Below are 16,633 nucleotides of genomic sequence, written 5' to 3'. Positions count from 1 at the left end.
TAGCAGCCTTAACATACGTGCTTGATAACAGCACTTGCCCCATCAGTCTGTTGAGGGTCGTATCATGGGGGAGCTTCGTCTTTGTGGGTTCCCCTACCCCCTCCTTACAGTGGCCAGCACTATAAAAGTTGTAAAACGGTAACAGTTAAAAAAAAACAACACGTTTATTTACAATCGAGCAAAGTCGTAAGAACCTGGAAAATTTTGAGACGATAAATGACGGGGAGGAACTCAAAGGCAGGGCGACGTAAGAAGCGGAAAGAGAAGCCCTGTGACCTGCGGTGCAGCGAGCGGGTTGGCGAGTGGGCGAGTGAGTGACTCAGTGGGTGGGTTGGCGAGTGAATGAGCGAGCGAGCAAGCGCTGTAGTTGCGACATGGAGTGTGGGCGAGTGGGCGAGTGAGCAAATCAGTGGGCGAGTCGGTGCGTTGTTACAACCTGCAGTGTGCCGTGTGAACAGTGTGGAGGAGGCGATACAGTCGGCTTGATCAGACCGAGTTTTCAACATGTGTGGCGGATACACCGATTGAAGTGCACAGGGACAGCCACCGCAGCAGTAGCGATACAGGAGTGACGGAGCCAACAACCGACCGCTCGCGAGCTGCTGGAGATGACGAGTGGCAACTTGACCTCTGGGAAATTTCACCCGCGACCGTTCCGATTGCCGAGTTGAAGCATTCCTGGCCACAGCGACACCCGGGCGGCTGAAAAGGAGGGGCTGCTTTTAACACAAAAAAAATAAAGTAAAATGAAGTGCTCTATGAGAGCACCCCCGGGGCCAGTAGGTGTGAAGTTTTTTTTTTTAGCTGCCACTGCAAACGCCGGCCCAATTCACACGATCCCGCAAATCCAGGGATGTTTCAAATAGCTGCCCTTTAACGTGCGCGTGTTTTTGTGTGCGTGTGTGTGACTACGGGCACATTTGCATTCAAAAGACGCATTTTTTTATAACTACAGCATAAAAAAAGTGTTCCATTTCACGTGATTATTTTCTTCTTCTCAAAGTGACTGACGCGCCTCGGTCGATGCTTCATCATCATAATCCTCATGATTTCGTCATGATTTATCCACTGCTCGATGAAAGCCTCCAACTCGTAGCCCCCACTGGATGTGTGACAGAGAGCTTCAATCACATTCCAGTCATACATCGATATTCTGATTCTGACCTCTCACAATCCCGAAACTTAACAATCCATATTGGTCTTCTTGGTTCTTTCGGTAAAGTCACGTAGAAGGGAAGTAATAAAATAATAAAAATAAAACATAATAAAATAAAATAATTCTCACGACGTTTCGGCTACAACGCAAGCAGCCGTCTTCAGGTGAAGAATGAGACACTGCCAAGCTAGGAGCTTATATATACGCTGGGTTGGAGGTGCAAGAAGAGCGCCTTAACAAAAAGAATGTGCATATCAAGAGGAATTTAGCATATTCATGGGAAATGCGTAGGAGGTGGGCGGGGGGGGTTTCAAAGTCATATTATGCGAAAGCTTTAAATCGAAATCCATATTGGCTCCCATGCACAAGCCGATTATGTCGCCCCGTCTCCATTAAAGCTCACGACCATCGGCCACCAACATCTTCAGCCCCGCTAACCCTTCATGAAGTCAAAATGTTTGCCGAATCCACGTGTTCTTCTTCCCACCTCCCAAGTGCGATTCCAAGCGTGCTCGGGCATGCAGCTGATGGTTTGCTGAAGTCAAAACGGAATCTATACCTTGGCTCCAGCAGGTGTGGTGAACCAAAAACCTTAACCACTGCGGTCAAGATAATAGTTTTTTTACCCTTCTATCTGGCAACAAAACTGACACCTTTTTTACAAGGAGTCATGTTTGCATAGACCACAATACCTGCAGCCATAATGCAAACAAAAAACATAACTCTGATAATATATGCACTGTCTTTGAAGTTGATTGGTCCACACCCAAGACAGCTTTCCTTAGAGCCTAGCCCCACATGGGTATATATTATCAGAGTTATGTTTTTTGTTTGCATTATGGCTGCAGGTATTGTGGTCTATGCAAACATGACTCCTTGTAAAAAAGGTGTCAGTTTTGTTGCCAGATAGAAGGATAAAAAAACTATTATCATATTTTTAACTGGCAAATGAGGTTCCAATGGTGTAAACACTGTGGTCATTTAAAGTAAAAAAAGATCTCCCTGCTCAAACGAAGATCAACCTCCCCTCGGTTGGGGATTCTAAATTCATACGGTACAGGGGATTAGTCCATTCCATAAGACATCTACTGTTGATGTCCTACAAAGTGGTACTCACCCTTCACCGATGCAGGAGGAATGATAATAAAGGTTTTTGGGTTTAGATCGCGTTATTTATAAATGTGTCGTAACCCTCCACCACCCGACATGGCCAATCAGCAAAAAAGTGTCACGTTGACAAAAGACAAAATAATTAACTTCTTTAGCCCACCGGTGTGTTGAAGAGCGAATCAACATAATTTAAAATTTGAGTCCGACGTTTCGCTGATAATTACATACAGCTTCAAATCGGGCGATGTTGATTATTTTGTCCTTTGTAAACGTGACACACATTTTACTGTTTGGCCGTGTCGGGTGGTGGAGGGTTACGACCAAATTTATAAATAACTCGATCTAACCCAAAAACCTTTATTACGAATAATATTGGTCGCGCAAGCCTGCTACGTGTTCAACTGAGGAGGAATGATGATGGCCTGAATCAACCACCGAGTGGAAGTTTAACGATAATCACCTGGCGCTGAGTCTTGATCGAGATCGAGATTCTGACACGCAGTGGCATCGTGTCGTCTGTGCTCAAGGAGGAGGTGTTGGCTTCTGTATTAGGCAGGGCAGGAATGTGTGCGCACACACACTCGCACGCTCTATCTAATAGCAAAGCGACCTAAAAATAGAATGCAGAGTTTCAAAATTTCTCGACGGCTTGCCAACGAAATGAAATCCGATAGCACCTTGCACACGTTAGAAGGATCGTAAATTGGTGGGTCGCAGATTAAAGCGCTGTACAGACAGAAGCCACTCAAACTGGGAGGTTTAGGGCGAGCGATTTGCGAGCTTATATTTTAACAACGCGAAAGAATTGGCGAGAAAGGTCATGGAGATTTTTCGAAGGCTTCATTTGACGGGTCCAAAAAAAAAAAAGGAAAATACCACCACACCCCACCCCCCCCCCCCCCACGAAAACGTGCTCTTGATCGCGATGCTTTTTCTCTGAAGCTTTGTGTGCGGTCGTGTTCTTACAGAAGTCTCGGCACATTTGCAATGTAATTTGCCATTCTTTAGTTCTTCAAAGTTTGGGGGTACTCGATTGGTTAACTCTCAAAAAGTCAACTGAGCATTCAGGCTGTGCTCATCTCAGATTTACAGCCCTCGGCCCTCGGTGAAGATTCCACATTCCGATGGTGGGGGGAGATTCTGTGCATAGGACAACCACACTCTCGACCTCATTAAGTGTTATTATTTTATTGATCAAAGATGGATCATGGGCCGCGTCAACCGCCATCAGGATGTGAACTCAACATTCGGATTGAAAGCCACTGAGCTAGACATCAATTTTCCCCCCAGTCAATTTAAACATCGAGTTGACGTCTTCTTGGTTCTTTCGGTAAATTCTAGATTTGAAGCTTTCGTGACTGCAAGGATTCATATTCTTAGGTTTTTTCGGTAAAGTCACGTAGGTAAAACATTAAAATTAATGAAAGTAAAATAAAATAAAAATCACGACGTTTCGGAGGCAACACAAGTCTCCGTCATCAGGTGGGACCGTCACAGGCAGATTCGGTAAAGTCACGTAGGTCTGTCTCCCCGACAGACCTGGTCTTCACCTGAGGACGGCTGCTTGCGTTGTGGCCGAAACGTCATGAGAATTATTTTATGATGTTTTATTTTATTATTTCCATTCTACGTGACTCTACCGAAAGAACCAAGAAGATGAATCCCTGCAGTCACGAAAGCTTTAAATCGAAAATTGAGTTGACGATCATAATCCCCCGCTGAAGATGCTAGGAAAAGCGTTCTTTTATTTCGGGCAGAAGACTCAAAAATGGGTATTTCTATGAAGGATAATGCGATGATGAAGGAAGCGCCGGAAACAATATACGTACAAATAATCAAGACTACCAAGTCAGGCCTAGTACAGAAAACCGTCAATACTGCCGACATGCGACACAAAAACTGGTGGACCGGCTGCCAGAGCGTGATCATGGAGAGAACGCTGGGGGGAGCTGCATGGGGAAAAGATGAAGACCACGATCCGAGTGGGCGTCAGGCGTCAAAACACTGGACGTGACGGTGTCGGTGACGGACAGCGACGAGGGGAGAAAGTACGGCGATTAGACTGGCAGCGAAAAAAAAACGGATCGGGCCGGAAAAAGGGACCCGGAATAAGATTATTTGGGATGTAACGATTCTCTCCCTTCGCCGATATTTGACGACGACGCAATCTTGATCAAAATAAATTGAAAATATAAAGTTGTGCTCTTATGATGAATGTAGAACCTAGAGTGGCCGCAGGGTGTCCGTGAACCCCTGACGTACAGCGTATACGAATTGCATGCCTCATAAAACGTAAGGACTGGTTTTGATCAATACAACTTTACATTCTTGAAATACTGCCTGGGTCGTTCCTGCACAACAAAGAGCTCAATAGGCATCATGATGGGTGGGTGGGGGGAGGGGTACAAATGTGTCCGATTAAATTTCGATTTAAAGCTTTCGTGACTGCAGGGATTCATCTTCTTGGTTCTTTCGGTAAAGTCACGTAGAAGGGAAGTAATAAAATAATAAAAATAAAACATAATAAAATAATTCTCACGACGTTTCGGCTGCTTGCGTTGTAGCCGAAACGTCGCGAGAATTATTTTATTTTTATTATTTTAATTATTTCATTACTTCCCTTCTACGTGACTTTACCGAAAGCACCAAGAAGATGTGTCCGATTAGCACGTTTGGCTACGTACAGTGCGAAAGAAGTTCAACATACGTACGTATGTCAGAGCACGAAAGCGGCATCCCCGCTTAGATTCTGAATTCAGATCCAGAGCAAGTTAATTGCAGGCCTGCGCCCTCACCTTCTATCCGGAGCTCACACTCCCCCACCCCGCCCCCCCAAAAATTCAAGTCCAAATGCACGCTTCACCTTTTCTGCTCCGCTTATGGGTAATCACCGCCGACGCCTAACATTAAACGCCCTGCGTCTAAATTCCTAAATGTGCAATAGACTTTAATTTTCTACCTGCGCATGCCACTGCTGTTATTTTACACACGCCCGTGTATACAGTTTTGCTTGGAAACTGTGCAGAATGTAGCATCAAACCAGTTTTAGACTATTTTAAGTTGAATTGCATCATCGCAATCAAATGTGTAATGTATACAAGTAATAATGTCCTGCATTTTATTGAAGTAATAAAGCAGTGGGTAGTGTGTGTGTGTCCGTTTGTCTTTACACACGCAGAGCAGTAGTGTAGCGGTTCGCGCGCTGCGCTACGAACCCGGTGACCCGAGTTTGATTACCACTCACGGCCAACACCAGTGACTATTATTTGGGCCTCCCCTAGGTCGACTCAGCCTCAAATTAGTACCTGGTGCGCTGTGTAAACATCGCCACTGGGGAGACACATGGTGCTGGCCACCCACCCCCTCGTGTGCCGTGCCGGCCTTCATAGGTGCTCGCTAACTGCACTTGCCCCTACAGTCTGTTACAGGCTATACGGCAGATCTTTGTCTTTGTCTACATATAAATCTGTGTTTTAGTTGGGAGCGCAGGTGCTGCATCTGCCAGTCATCTCAAGTCAATTATCTCATAACACCTGGGGTCTCTGTTCCTTGACCTTCTTCTGCCAGACAGCCAGCCTGCCTTCGACAAAAAAAATGTACGCGGCCTCTTAAGGTGTACACCTAGCCTGGCACGGTGAACGATTAGCGGAAAGTGACAATTTCACCAGGCCTGGAAACCCCTTTCTTTGATTAAGCAGCACTGGGCAACGTGGTGCAGTAACGTCAAATAATCACCCACGACCTCACGTGAAGTGGATCAGCCCTCATCCAGCAGTGGATTGAACAAGGTCTGCACTTGGACTTGTACCCCTGTTTGTATGAATGTTTCTAAGAATGCAATGCCGATGTGTACATGCTACATATATCATGGCATTCAATGACGTCACACTTGCTGTGATGTAACATTTAGATAAATCCAAAATGTTAAATAAACTGTTTTTGTATCATAAAATGTGGTATCTAGGCCCAATAATTTGATTTTAAAAATGGGAATAACGTGGGCGTTGCTGACAAAATGGAAATAAACGAAACAGTTTATTTTACCAGGCAATGCCCACTAAGCTACATAGCTGCATTTCAGAAGCGACCTGGCCACAACAGCTCAATAAAGCGGCTTATCACTTCGAAATTTGTCGCAGACAAATACTCTAAACGCATGTGTTTGTTTTGTTATGCAGAGGTAAAATTCTGAAGCACCTGGGAGAAAAATCCACGCGACCACAAGGAGAACACGAAAACTCCAAATATACAGCAGCAGACATCAGGGTTGGGATCGAACCCACGACCTCCTGTATACCAGGCGAGGTAGTTAACATCTCCTAGCCACTGTGATGATGAGACAGAGAGACACGCAAACTCCAAATATATAGCGGGCAGGCATCAGGGTCGGGATCGAACCCACGACCTCCTGTAGACCAGGCGAGGTAGTTAACATCTCCTAGCCACCGTGATGATGATGAGAGAGAGACGCAAACTCCAAATATACAGCAGCAGACGTCAGGGTTGGGATCGAACCCATGACCTCCTGCATACCAGGCGAGGTAGTTAACATCTCCTAGCCAGCGTGATGATGATGAGAGAGAGAGAGACGCAAACTCCAAATATACAGCAGCAGGCGTCAGGGTCGGGATCGAACCCATGACCTCCTGTATACCAGGCGAGGTAGTCAACATCTCCTGGCCGTGATGATGATGAGAGAGAGAGAGACACGCAAATTCCAAATATACAGCGGGCAAGCGTCAGGTTCGGGATCGAACACACGCTCTCCTGTACACCAGGCGAGGTAGTTAACATCTCCTAGCCGCCGTGGTGCCCCACCCCATCCCAGTGCATTGACGACAGTGAAGTGGTTACCGGTGAAGAGGACATCTCCTCCGTCGAGACAAGCGCTCTCGTCCGTCATCTCCACGATGCGCATCTTCAGCTCTTCCACAACGCCCTTCACGGCCTCCACCTACACAGAGACAAAGACAAAGATCCCCTGCCATGTAGCCTTCACAGATTGCTGAGGCAAGTATCGTTAGCGAGCACCTATGAAGGCCGGCGCAGCACGTGAGAGGGGGTGGGTGGCCAGCACCACGCCCGGCCGCCTTTGTCTCCCACCGTGGCAATGTTTTTACACATCGCACCAAATACTCCTTTGAGGCCGAGTTGACCTAGGGGAGGCCCAGGATCGGTTCAGATAACCGTCACTGGTGTTGGCCACGAGCGGGAATCGAACAATTCGAGTCGTTGGGTTTGTAGCGCAGCACGCTATCCACTACACTACCGCTCCCCACACACACTACACTCAATGCACACACAACCATGCACGTATACACACACACGAGCACCTCCGCTACTTTCACATACACACACACCCACTCCCCCCTGCTTCTCTCTTCATTTGAATTCATGCCCATGTCTGAAACACTGAATTTACACAGACTCCAGCCATAATTTTCGTTTAATGCCACAGTCAGTGCCTGTGCCCTGTAACTTGGGGCTCATTTCTGCGGCTACGTTTATACGCAGAGGCAGTTCAATTCTTGGGAATTTCTGTGAATGAATAATTATCTAACCAGTTCAGTATTACTATGGAGCTGCTGTAGTGTAACAATTATTAGCACAAGCAACTTGCAAGCTAAAGGTTGCAAAAGTTCAAATCCGTGTTCCTGGCACAGCCGTTGAAACAACGGTGCATATTTCTTCAATTCCACACCAAATTGGCTGATTGGCGGGTAGCAATTTGTTGAGATAAAGCGTGGGTACATACATTTATTCCAACAAATATGGCCAATAGAATCACAAGTATGCCGGGTTGAATTCCCCAGGCAGCTTTTTCTTTTTTAGATTAACCCAGATTCATCTTCTTGGTTCTATCGGTAAAGTCACGTAGAAGGGAAATAATAAAATAATAAAAATAAAACTTAATAAAATTATTCTCACGACATTTCGGCCACAACACAAGCAGCCGTCCTCAGGTGAAGAACAGGTCTGTCGAGAAGACAGCGTCTGAATGAAACACCACCAGGCTTGGAGCGTATATTTAAGCTGCTGGGTTGGAGGGAGAAGAGCGCCTTGACAAAATAATTTGCATATCAAGAGGAATTTAGCATATTTATGGGAAATGCAGATATGGGATTAGTCACTACTTGTGAAATGCGTAGGAGGTGGGCAGGGGGTTTTCAAAGTCATATTATGCCCGTGCATTATGCAGGATTAGCAGCATCAAAGGGAGGGGATAGGGGTAGCATTAATAAAGGGAAGGAATCGTATCATCAGTATACTAAATATACTCTCCAATAAGCTGAGCTACTAACACTAAGCAATACATTACAATTCTATTAAATCGAAATTTAACCCAGATTATTATTGCCCGCAGCGAATCGACATTTCTCAGCCCGGTCACCGATGCAAATGGCACTGCAATATTCATCGGAAGGTCAGTGCCGATTTACAGTGGAGTCTGAGGCTGATATGGAAAGTGGCTTGCCCGTTTCCTACCACACATTGTTTTTACCGGACATGCTGGAAAGCCACAAACATTTCCATCAACATGGGTAGGAGGAGAGGGTGGGTGGGTGGGTGGGCGCAGTGGTAACACTCGTGCCTTGCAACAACAATTGCCTGGGTTTGATTCCAGACTCGGGTGCCAATTCTGTGTGGAGTTTGTATGTTCTCCCCCCTGTTCTGCATGGGGCTTCCTCCGATAGCTACAAATATATACATTAAAACCTTGCATTGCGAGCATAATTCGTTCCGGAAAAGTGTTTGTAATCCAAAGCACTCGTATATCAGTTGTGATCACGTGACGCTCGGCAGACAAAGCGTATACACGTACTACTCGTATTGCAAGGCCTCGCTCGTTTATCAAATTAATATTTCTTTAAAAATGTTGCTCCTCTTGCAAAACACTCGCAGATCAAGTTACTCGCTATCCAAGGTTTTACTGTATATACCATGTAACTGGTATTAGTGCCAAATATCCCAATGCTGAAAGTTACCTGCAAATTCTTCAAAGTCATAGTTTCCATGCTCAAGTAAATATGGGTTAGTTAAGCTTTTACGAGTGGTACCAAACCAGTTGTATAAATTATACATTCCTACTGCAGCGTGGTGAAGTATGGTGAAACAGCCATCATGACCCACATGGTGTGGGGGCTCTCATTTGATCAGCATGGTTGGCTACGTACGGTATAAAAGAAGTTCAACCAACATACACACTGCCCATAGACTAACACTCCCCATAGACGAGACTCAACACTACCGGCAGACTCAACACTGCCCATAGACTCAACACTGCCCATAGACTAACACTGCCCATAGACTAACACTGCCCATAGACTCAACACTGCCCATAGACTCAACACTACCCACAGACTCAACACTGCCCATAGACTCAACACTGCCCATAGACTCAACACTGCCCATAGACTCAACACTGCCCATAGACTCAACACTGCCCACAGACTCAACACTGCCCATAGACTCAACACTACCCATACTCAACACTGCCCATAGACTCAACACTACCCATAGACTCAACACTGCCCACAGACTCAACACTGCCCATAGACTCAACACTACCCATAGACTCTACACTACCCATACTCAACACTGCCCATAGACTCAACACTGCCCATAGACTCAACACTGCCCACAGACTCAACACTGCCCACAGACTCAACACTACCCATACTCAACACTGCCCATAGACTCAACACTACCCACAGACTCAACACTGCCCATAGACTCAACACTACCCATACTCAACACTGCCCATAGACTCAACACTGCCCACAGACTCAACACTACCCATACTCAACACTGCCCATAGACTCAACACTGCCCATAGACTCAACACTACCCATAGACTCAACACTGCCCATAGACTCAACACTACCCACAGACTCAACACTGCCCATACTCAACACTGCCCATAGACTCAACACTACCCATAGACTCAACACTACCCATACTCAACACTACCCATAGACTCAACACTGCCCATAGACTCAACACTACCCATAGACTCAACACTACCCATAGACTCAGCACTACCCATAGACTCAACACTGCCCATAGACTCAACACTGCCCATAGACTAACACTACCCATAGACTCAACACTACCCATAGACTCAACACTACCCATACTCAACACTGCCCATAGACTCACACTACCGGCAGACTCAACACTGCCCACAGACTCAACACTGCCCATAGACTCAACACTACCGGCAGACTCAACACTGCCCATAGACTCAACACGGCCCATAGACTCAACACTGCCCATAGACTCAACACTGCCCATAGACTCAACACTGCCCATAGACTCAACACTGCCCATAGACTCAACACTACCCACAGACTCAACACTACCCACAGACTCAACACTGCCCATAGACTCAACACTGCCCATAGACTCAACACTACCCATAGACTCAACACTGCCCACAGACTCAACACTGCCCATAGACTCAACACTACCCATACTCAACACTGCCCATAGACTCAACACTACCCACAGACTCAACACTGCCCATAGACTCAACACTGCCCACAGACTCAACACTGCCCACAGACTCAACACTGCCCATAGACTCAACACTACCCATACTCAACACTGCCCATAGACTCAACACTACCCACAGACTCAACACTGCACCTCTGATTAGCACGGTTGGCTACGTATGGTGCGAAAGAAGTTCAACATACACACATGCATACATCCAGCAAAAAGGGTTGTACATATCATGAAGATTTCCTGATTAAAAGTCCAAGCGTATCCGAGCTCAAACAAGAGCAGGCAGAATGTGTTGGCAGCCTTAATCAGTGGTGGAAATTCCACATTGCTATGGTAGGGTCAGTTATGAATCCTGTAGGGGTGGAATGCTAGGTTAACCGTGGTGCCGTGCCAAGACATCATCGAGAGCACAGCAAACGAAATAAAAACAAAAGGAGAAAACTTTGCAGCAAAAACAGGAACTGAAGATTGAGGTTAAAATTAAACATTTAAATTAAAAACACATGGGACTGAAAAGTGGAAATCAAACGTTCAAAGACGAAAAACTAAGCCGAGGAAGAAGATTAAATCAATACAGCAGCACTGTATTGTATGTACGGTGCAAAAGAAGTTCAACATACAGTACATGCAGTACTGTGCATAGGAATTGGAACGTATCAAATATGCATCCCCAAAGTATAAACATTAACGTAAGAAAAATGCAATTCAAACGCCGATACTGTATTCCCAATGTCCCAATGAAGAACCTCGCAAAATACTCGTAATTAATCTGCACAGGAAATGGGTTTTTATAATTTGGCGTTTCGATAGCGACTCGCCTCCAGGAGGCCAGATTTGAAGCCACTTTTCCAAGACAAAATGAGAATCAATACGGGACTGAAACGAACACATTTTTTTAAAAATTATGCTCTCTTGCGTAACCACACTTTTTTAAAAATGCCGACAACACAATTATTTTGTTATTTATTAATTCCCCCCCCCCCGCTTCCTCGTTTCCTCCTCATCTATCTGGCCCGGTCCCTCTCTCTCTCCTCACATAACCTCTAACATTTCTCCTCCCTCCCTTCCCCCTTCCCCACCTCTCGAATTATATTCATTTCGCTCTCGTTCTCAATCGCTCAATCTACCTCGCACAAGCACACCAAACGCTCCTCGAACCACACACACGCACCAAATACAAAAGACCCCCGGTGTAGCTTACACAGACCATTGGGTCAAGTGCTGTTAGCAAGCACCTATGAAGACGAGCACGGCACACAGCGTGAGTGTGGTGTGGCCACCACCATGCCCAGCCGCCTTTGTCTCCCCAGTGCTGATGGTTATGCACTAAACCGATACTCCGTTACGGCCAAGTCATCCTCGGAGAGGCAGAGGATCGGATTCTATTTTATATCTGAGCGGAAATTGAACTCGGGTAGCAGGCGGTGGTGGGTGTTTTAGTGCAATGCATTTAACCACTGCACTTACGTTTATATATTTATGTGTAAAATATATGAGTGGGACACATCTCCCCCAATATTCAAATATGCTCAAGATGTCCCCCCCAATATATTGCTATAAAATAGATTTCTGTTTTTGTTTATTGTGGTTAAACAAGAAAAGGTAAAAAAGAACAGCAATGTAATACAATACACTATTAGACATTATTGTAAAATATGAATAAAAAGTCCATCCTACGTGTTAGTGAATTTTTTTATATTTTAGGCAGGAAATTCGTTTTCAAATTTAGTTTTTTTTTTTCTGAGGGGGGGACCCCCAGACCCTCTGGAAGATTTGGTCCCCCCCAATGTTGACTCTATGGCTACGACCTTGATATGTACTGTATATTTTTTCCCATTTATAAAAGTAAATATCAAAAAACATAACAAGATGTAAATGGGCAAACACGTTAGGTCGTCATGTAAATAACGGGGTTCCGTTAAGAAAACTGATAAACCAGGGCACCCAATCCCTCAATTAGCCAGGTATTTGAAGGGCATACTGTATAAACAAAGACAAAGATGCCCCCGTATAGCCTTAACAGACTGTAGGGGCAAGTGCTGTTAGCGAGCACCTACGAAGGCCGGAACGGCACACGAGGGGGTGGTGGGAATTGGCCAGCACCACGTCCAGCCTCCTTCATCTCCCTAGTGGCGATGTTTACACACAGCACCAGGTACTCATTTGAGGCAGAGTCGACCTAGGGGTGGCCCAGGACCGGTTCAGATAATCGTCGCTGGCGTTATCCGTGAGAGGGAATCGAACTCGGGACTCCAGGTTTCAGTGTGTGGCGCGCTAACCGCTACACAACACTGTAGACAAACACACAAGACTCATACTTTAACGAGCACGCCATTGTGTACTGCTGCATATTTGCCACAAAAAAAACCTGAAAATTACTCGATTGGGATTACATTCATCAACATCGCCACCTACTGGTACATTAACGTGAAACTTGCAGGTCAGGTGCAGAGCCACACAGTAACAGCTGCCACTGGGGGTGCCCTTGAGATGTGGATGCAAGTTGCTTATCGCGTGCGAAGCACTCGGAGGTTCCCCGGCGTAAAGATTGCGGCTCTCAAAAACAAAGAATTACGAGTAGCTGCTCCGAATCTTGTCGGCCGAGGAAATCCCGAGTCTCGTATAATTCTTCTTGGTTCTTTCGGTAAAGTCACGTAGAAGGGAAGTAATAAAATAATAAAAATAAAACATAATAAAATAAAAAAATATTATATTATTATATTATTTTATTATATTATTTTATTATGTTTTATTTTTATTATTTTATTACTTCCCTTCTACGTGACTTTACCGAAAGAACCAAGAAGATGAATCCCTGCAGTCACGAAAGCTTTATCTCGTATAATTATTTATTAGATTCACTTTCAATAAAGAAACGTCAAACTTAAAGCGAATTTGCGAAAAAAATATTTCCGTTCGACCTACTTCTGCGCGAGTGTAAAAATCCACCCGCTCATGAATATTCATGACGGGGGGTGCGGAATGTGGAGTGACGTCACGCGCGTTACACACAAACAGACATTCTTGGCTAATTATAGTAGTAATGGGCATAATGTCTAATTTTGGTATTCTAAAAACAAAAAGTCAACACAAAATAAAAATGTATCGCTGACGTTTCGGGCTATGGTCCTTCTTCGTAGCGTAGGTGCCTTCATCAATTTATCAAATACAAGTGGAACTCCATAATGGATCTCTACATATTACATTAAATGCACGTGTTTGAATCATTTAACCTATTGGATGGTCCAGACCAATACTACCCAGAAACGTTTGTTTAAGCAAAAAATCTGTGCACTCGGTTTTGACCTCCTGGGTCTCATCACGTAGGTAAAAAATTAAATTAATATATAAAATAAAAATACATTGATTTTTTATTAATAAATATATTTTTATTTTCTTATTTCTTTCGCTCTTTTCTTTTTATCTTTCTTTTCTTTTCTTTATTTTTTACCTACAAGACTTTACCGAAAAAACCAAAGAGTATGGACCCTTGCAGTCACGAAAGCTTCAAATCTAGATTCAGATGTATTAAACGCTGCCGAGTTACTTGTGACAACACCTAGGTCTATGTTGGAGCTTGTGCATGACGATAAAATTCACAACATCTCAATGCGTGCGATATCCTAACAGAAACACTTTAAACACAAAATAATTTCGGCAGTGTCATGCACCTCAATTAGAGCGAGTCACAGGAGGTATAATTACGCTAAGGAAACAATTAAAATAAAACAGGATATTCAACAAGTCTACAATCATCCGTGTCATAGGCGCTTTTGTTAGAATTTAATAACGGCGGAGGCACTGTACCACTCCCATCAATTAGGCAGGTGAGAGCCAAAGATAATCGTCATCTCGCCAGCGTTAATGCCCATGATTAATACCACTCCATCAAGTATTATGCATTTTAGGCCAAGTTTACCTAAGAGAACCAGGCAAAGCACGGGTGCCAGTTGCCACTCGTAATACACACGGTGGTCAGAGACAATCTGGGTATTCATAATAAAGGTTTTTAGGTAAAATCACGTGGGTTAAAAAAGAAAACAAATAAATTAAATCACGACGTTTCGGAGGCAACACAAGCTTCCGTCTTCAGGTGGGACCATCACGGCAAAATTACTGCATCAAGCGAAGAGAGCTCTAAGGAACACGACCTTTTGATGGTTCCATCTGAAGACGGAAGCTTGTGTTGCCTCCGAAACGTCGTGATTTAATTTATTTGTTTTCTTTTTTAACCTACGTGACTTTACCGAAAAAACCCAAAGAGTATGGATCCTTGCATTCACGAAAACTTCAAATCTAGAAAGGTTTTTAGGTTAGATCGCGTAATTTATAAATGTGTCGCAAACCCTCCCACCACCCGACACGGCTAATCAGTAAAAAAAGTGTCACGTTGACAAAAGACAAATAGTTCACTGCTTTAGCCCACCGGGGTGTTGAAGAGTGGATCCATAACATTGTCAATTTTGGGTACGACGTTTCGCTGAAAATTACATCCAGCATCTTTTTTTTACCGATTGGCCGTGCCGGGTGGTGGAGCATTGCGACACATTTATAAATAGCGCGATCTAACCCAAAAACCCGAAGAGGCTGCGCCGTGGCCAGAATAACGCCTGGCTTTCTATGTCTCCACAGGCTTGAGGTTTGCTGTGCACCACTAATTTAAGAATGAGTGGACCTTGTGGAATAAACCGGGTGTTACCGATGGTTGGCGAGTTCGTATTGCAACAACCACCGGCCCCGCTAACCGCTACAACAACCACCGTTCCCGCTAACTGTGACAACAACCACCGTCCCCGCTAACCGCTACAACAACCACCGTTCCCGCTAACTGAGACAACAACCACCGTTCCCGCACCTTCCATTATAGCACGGTTGGCTACGTACGGTGCGAAAGAAGTTCAACATACATACACACCCAGACTCACGCTTGTTCACATACACCTCCAAAAGCCTTTAACACGACTGTTGGGGCAAGTGCTGTTAGCACACCTATGAAGATCCGCACGGCACACGAGGGGTTTGGGTGGCCAACATTATGCGCGACCGCCTTTGTCTCCCCAGTGGTGATGTTTATACATCGCACCAGAGTCGACCTAGGGGAGGCCCAAGACCGGTTCGGATAATCGTCATTGAGTGTTGGTGGCCGTGAGCGGGAATCGAACCCATGTGGCCGGGTTCGTAATGCAGCGCGCTAACCGCTACACCCCCCCCCCCCCCACACACATTAAACCATGTCATCATAACAAACTCGCAAATGGAAGTGGCAATTTATCCGGAACTGCACAGGTCTTAAAATAAAACGGAAAAGCAGAACATTTTTTTTTAAAGAAATAAAGCTATGATGCATCATCATTATTCGAGCATCACCGCATGCATGACAGTGGTTATTACCCAGGGCTTCAACTTTACGATTAGTAACCCACTTTAGTGCCACAATGACTCGCTTTACGATTGCAGAAACCATTTCCCTGTATTGCAAAACCACGGAACGTTTTCTAGATTAGTTTTAAAAGGTTCTGAGTACGTTTGACACGTAGGCTTTCGCGACGGGTATTATATTCGTAATAAAATGTGTTCTAACGACACATTTACAAATCTTGATTTGAAGCTTTCGTGATTGCAGGGATCCATACTCGTTGGTTCTTTATTTTATACCTACGTGACTTTACCGAAAGAACCAAAGAATATGGACACATTTACACTTACGCGATCTAGCCAAAAATAACCACCTTTATTTTTCGATTTAAAGCTTTCGTGACTGCAGGGATTCATCTTCTTGGATCTTTCGGTAAAGTCACGTAGAAGGGAAGTAATAAAATAATAAAAATAAAACATAATAAAACAATTCTCACGACGTTT

The 16,633-nt window shown here is 44.7% G+C and overlaps 1 protein-coding gene across 1 annotated transcript in view; it reads right to left on the bottom strand.

Annotated features, from left to right (window-relative positions):
* The window catches only part of LOC133360171 (N(G),N(G)-dimethylarginine dimethylaminohydrolase 1-like), a 56,786-nt gene that overhangs the window by 8,000 nt on the left and 32,153 nt on the right, over positions 1–16,633 (bottom strand). The window contains 1 exon segment of the mRNA XM_061578779.1: positions 7,121–7,220. Within this exon segment, the coding sequence (XP_061434763.1) occupies positions 7,121–7,220 (100 nt within the window).

The sequence above is a fragment of the Lethenteron reissneri genome, chromosome 67 (genome assembly GCF_015708825.2).
Source record: "Lethenteron reissneri isolate LAM-NWPU_2019-01 chromosome 67, ASM1570882v1, whole genome shotgun sequence".
In the NCBI taxonomy this organism is placed as follows: Eukaryota; Metazoa; Chordata; class Hyperoartia; order Petromyzontiformes; family Petromyzontidae; genus Lethenteron; species Lethenteron reissneri.
Note: the sequence above shows the minus strand (reverse complement) of the source record. Positions and strands in the feature narration are given on the sequence as shown.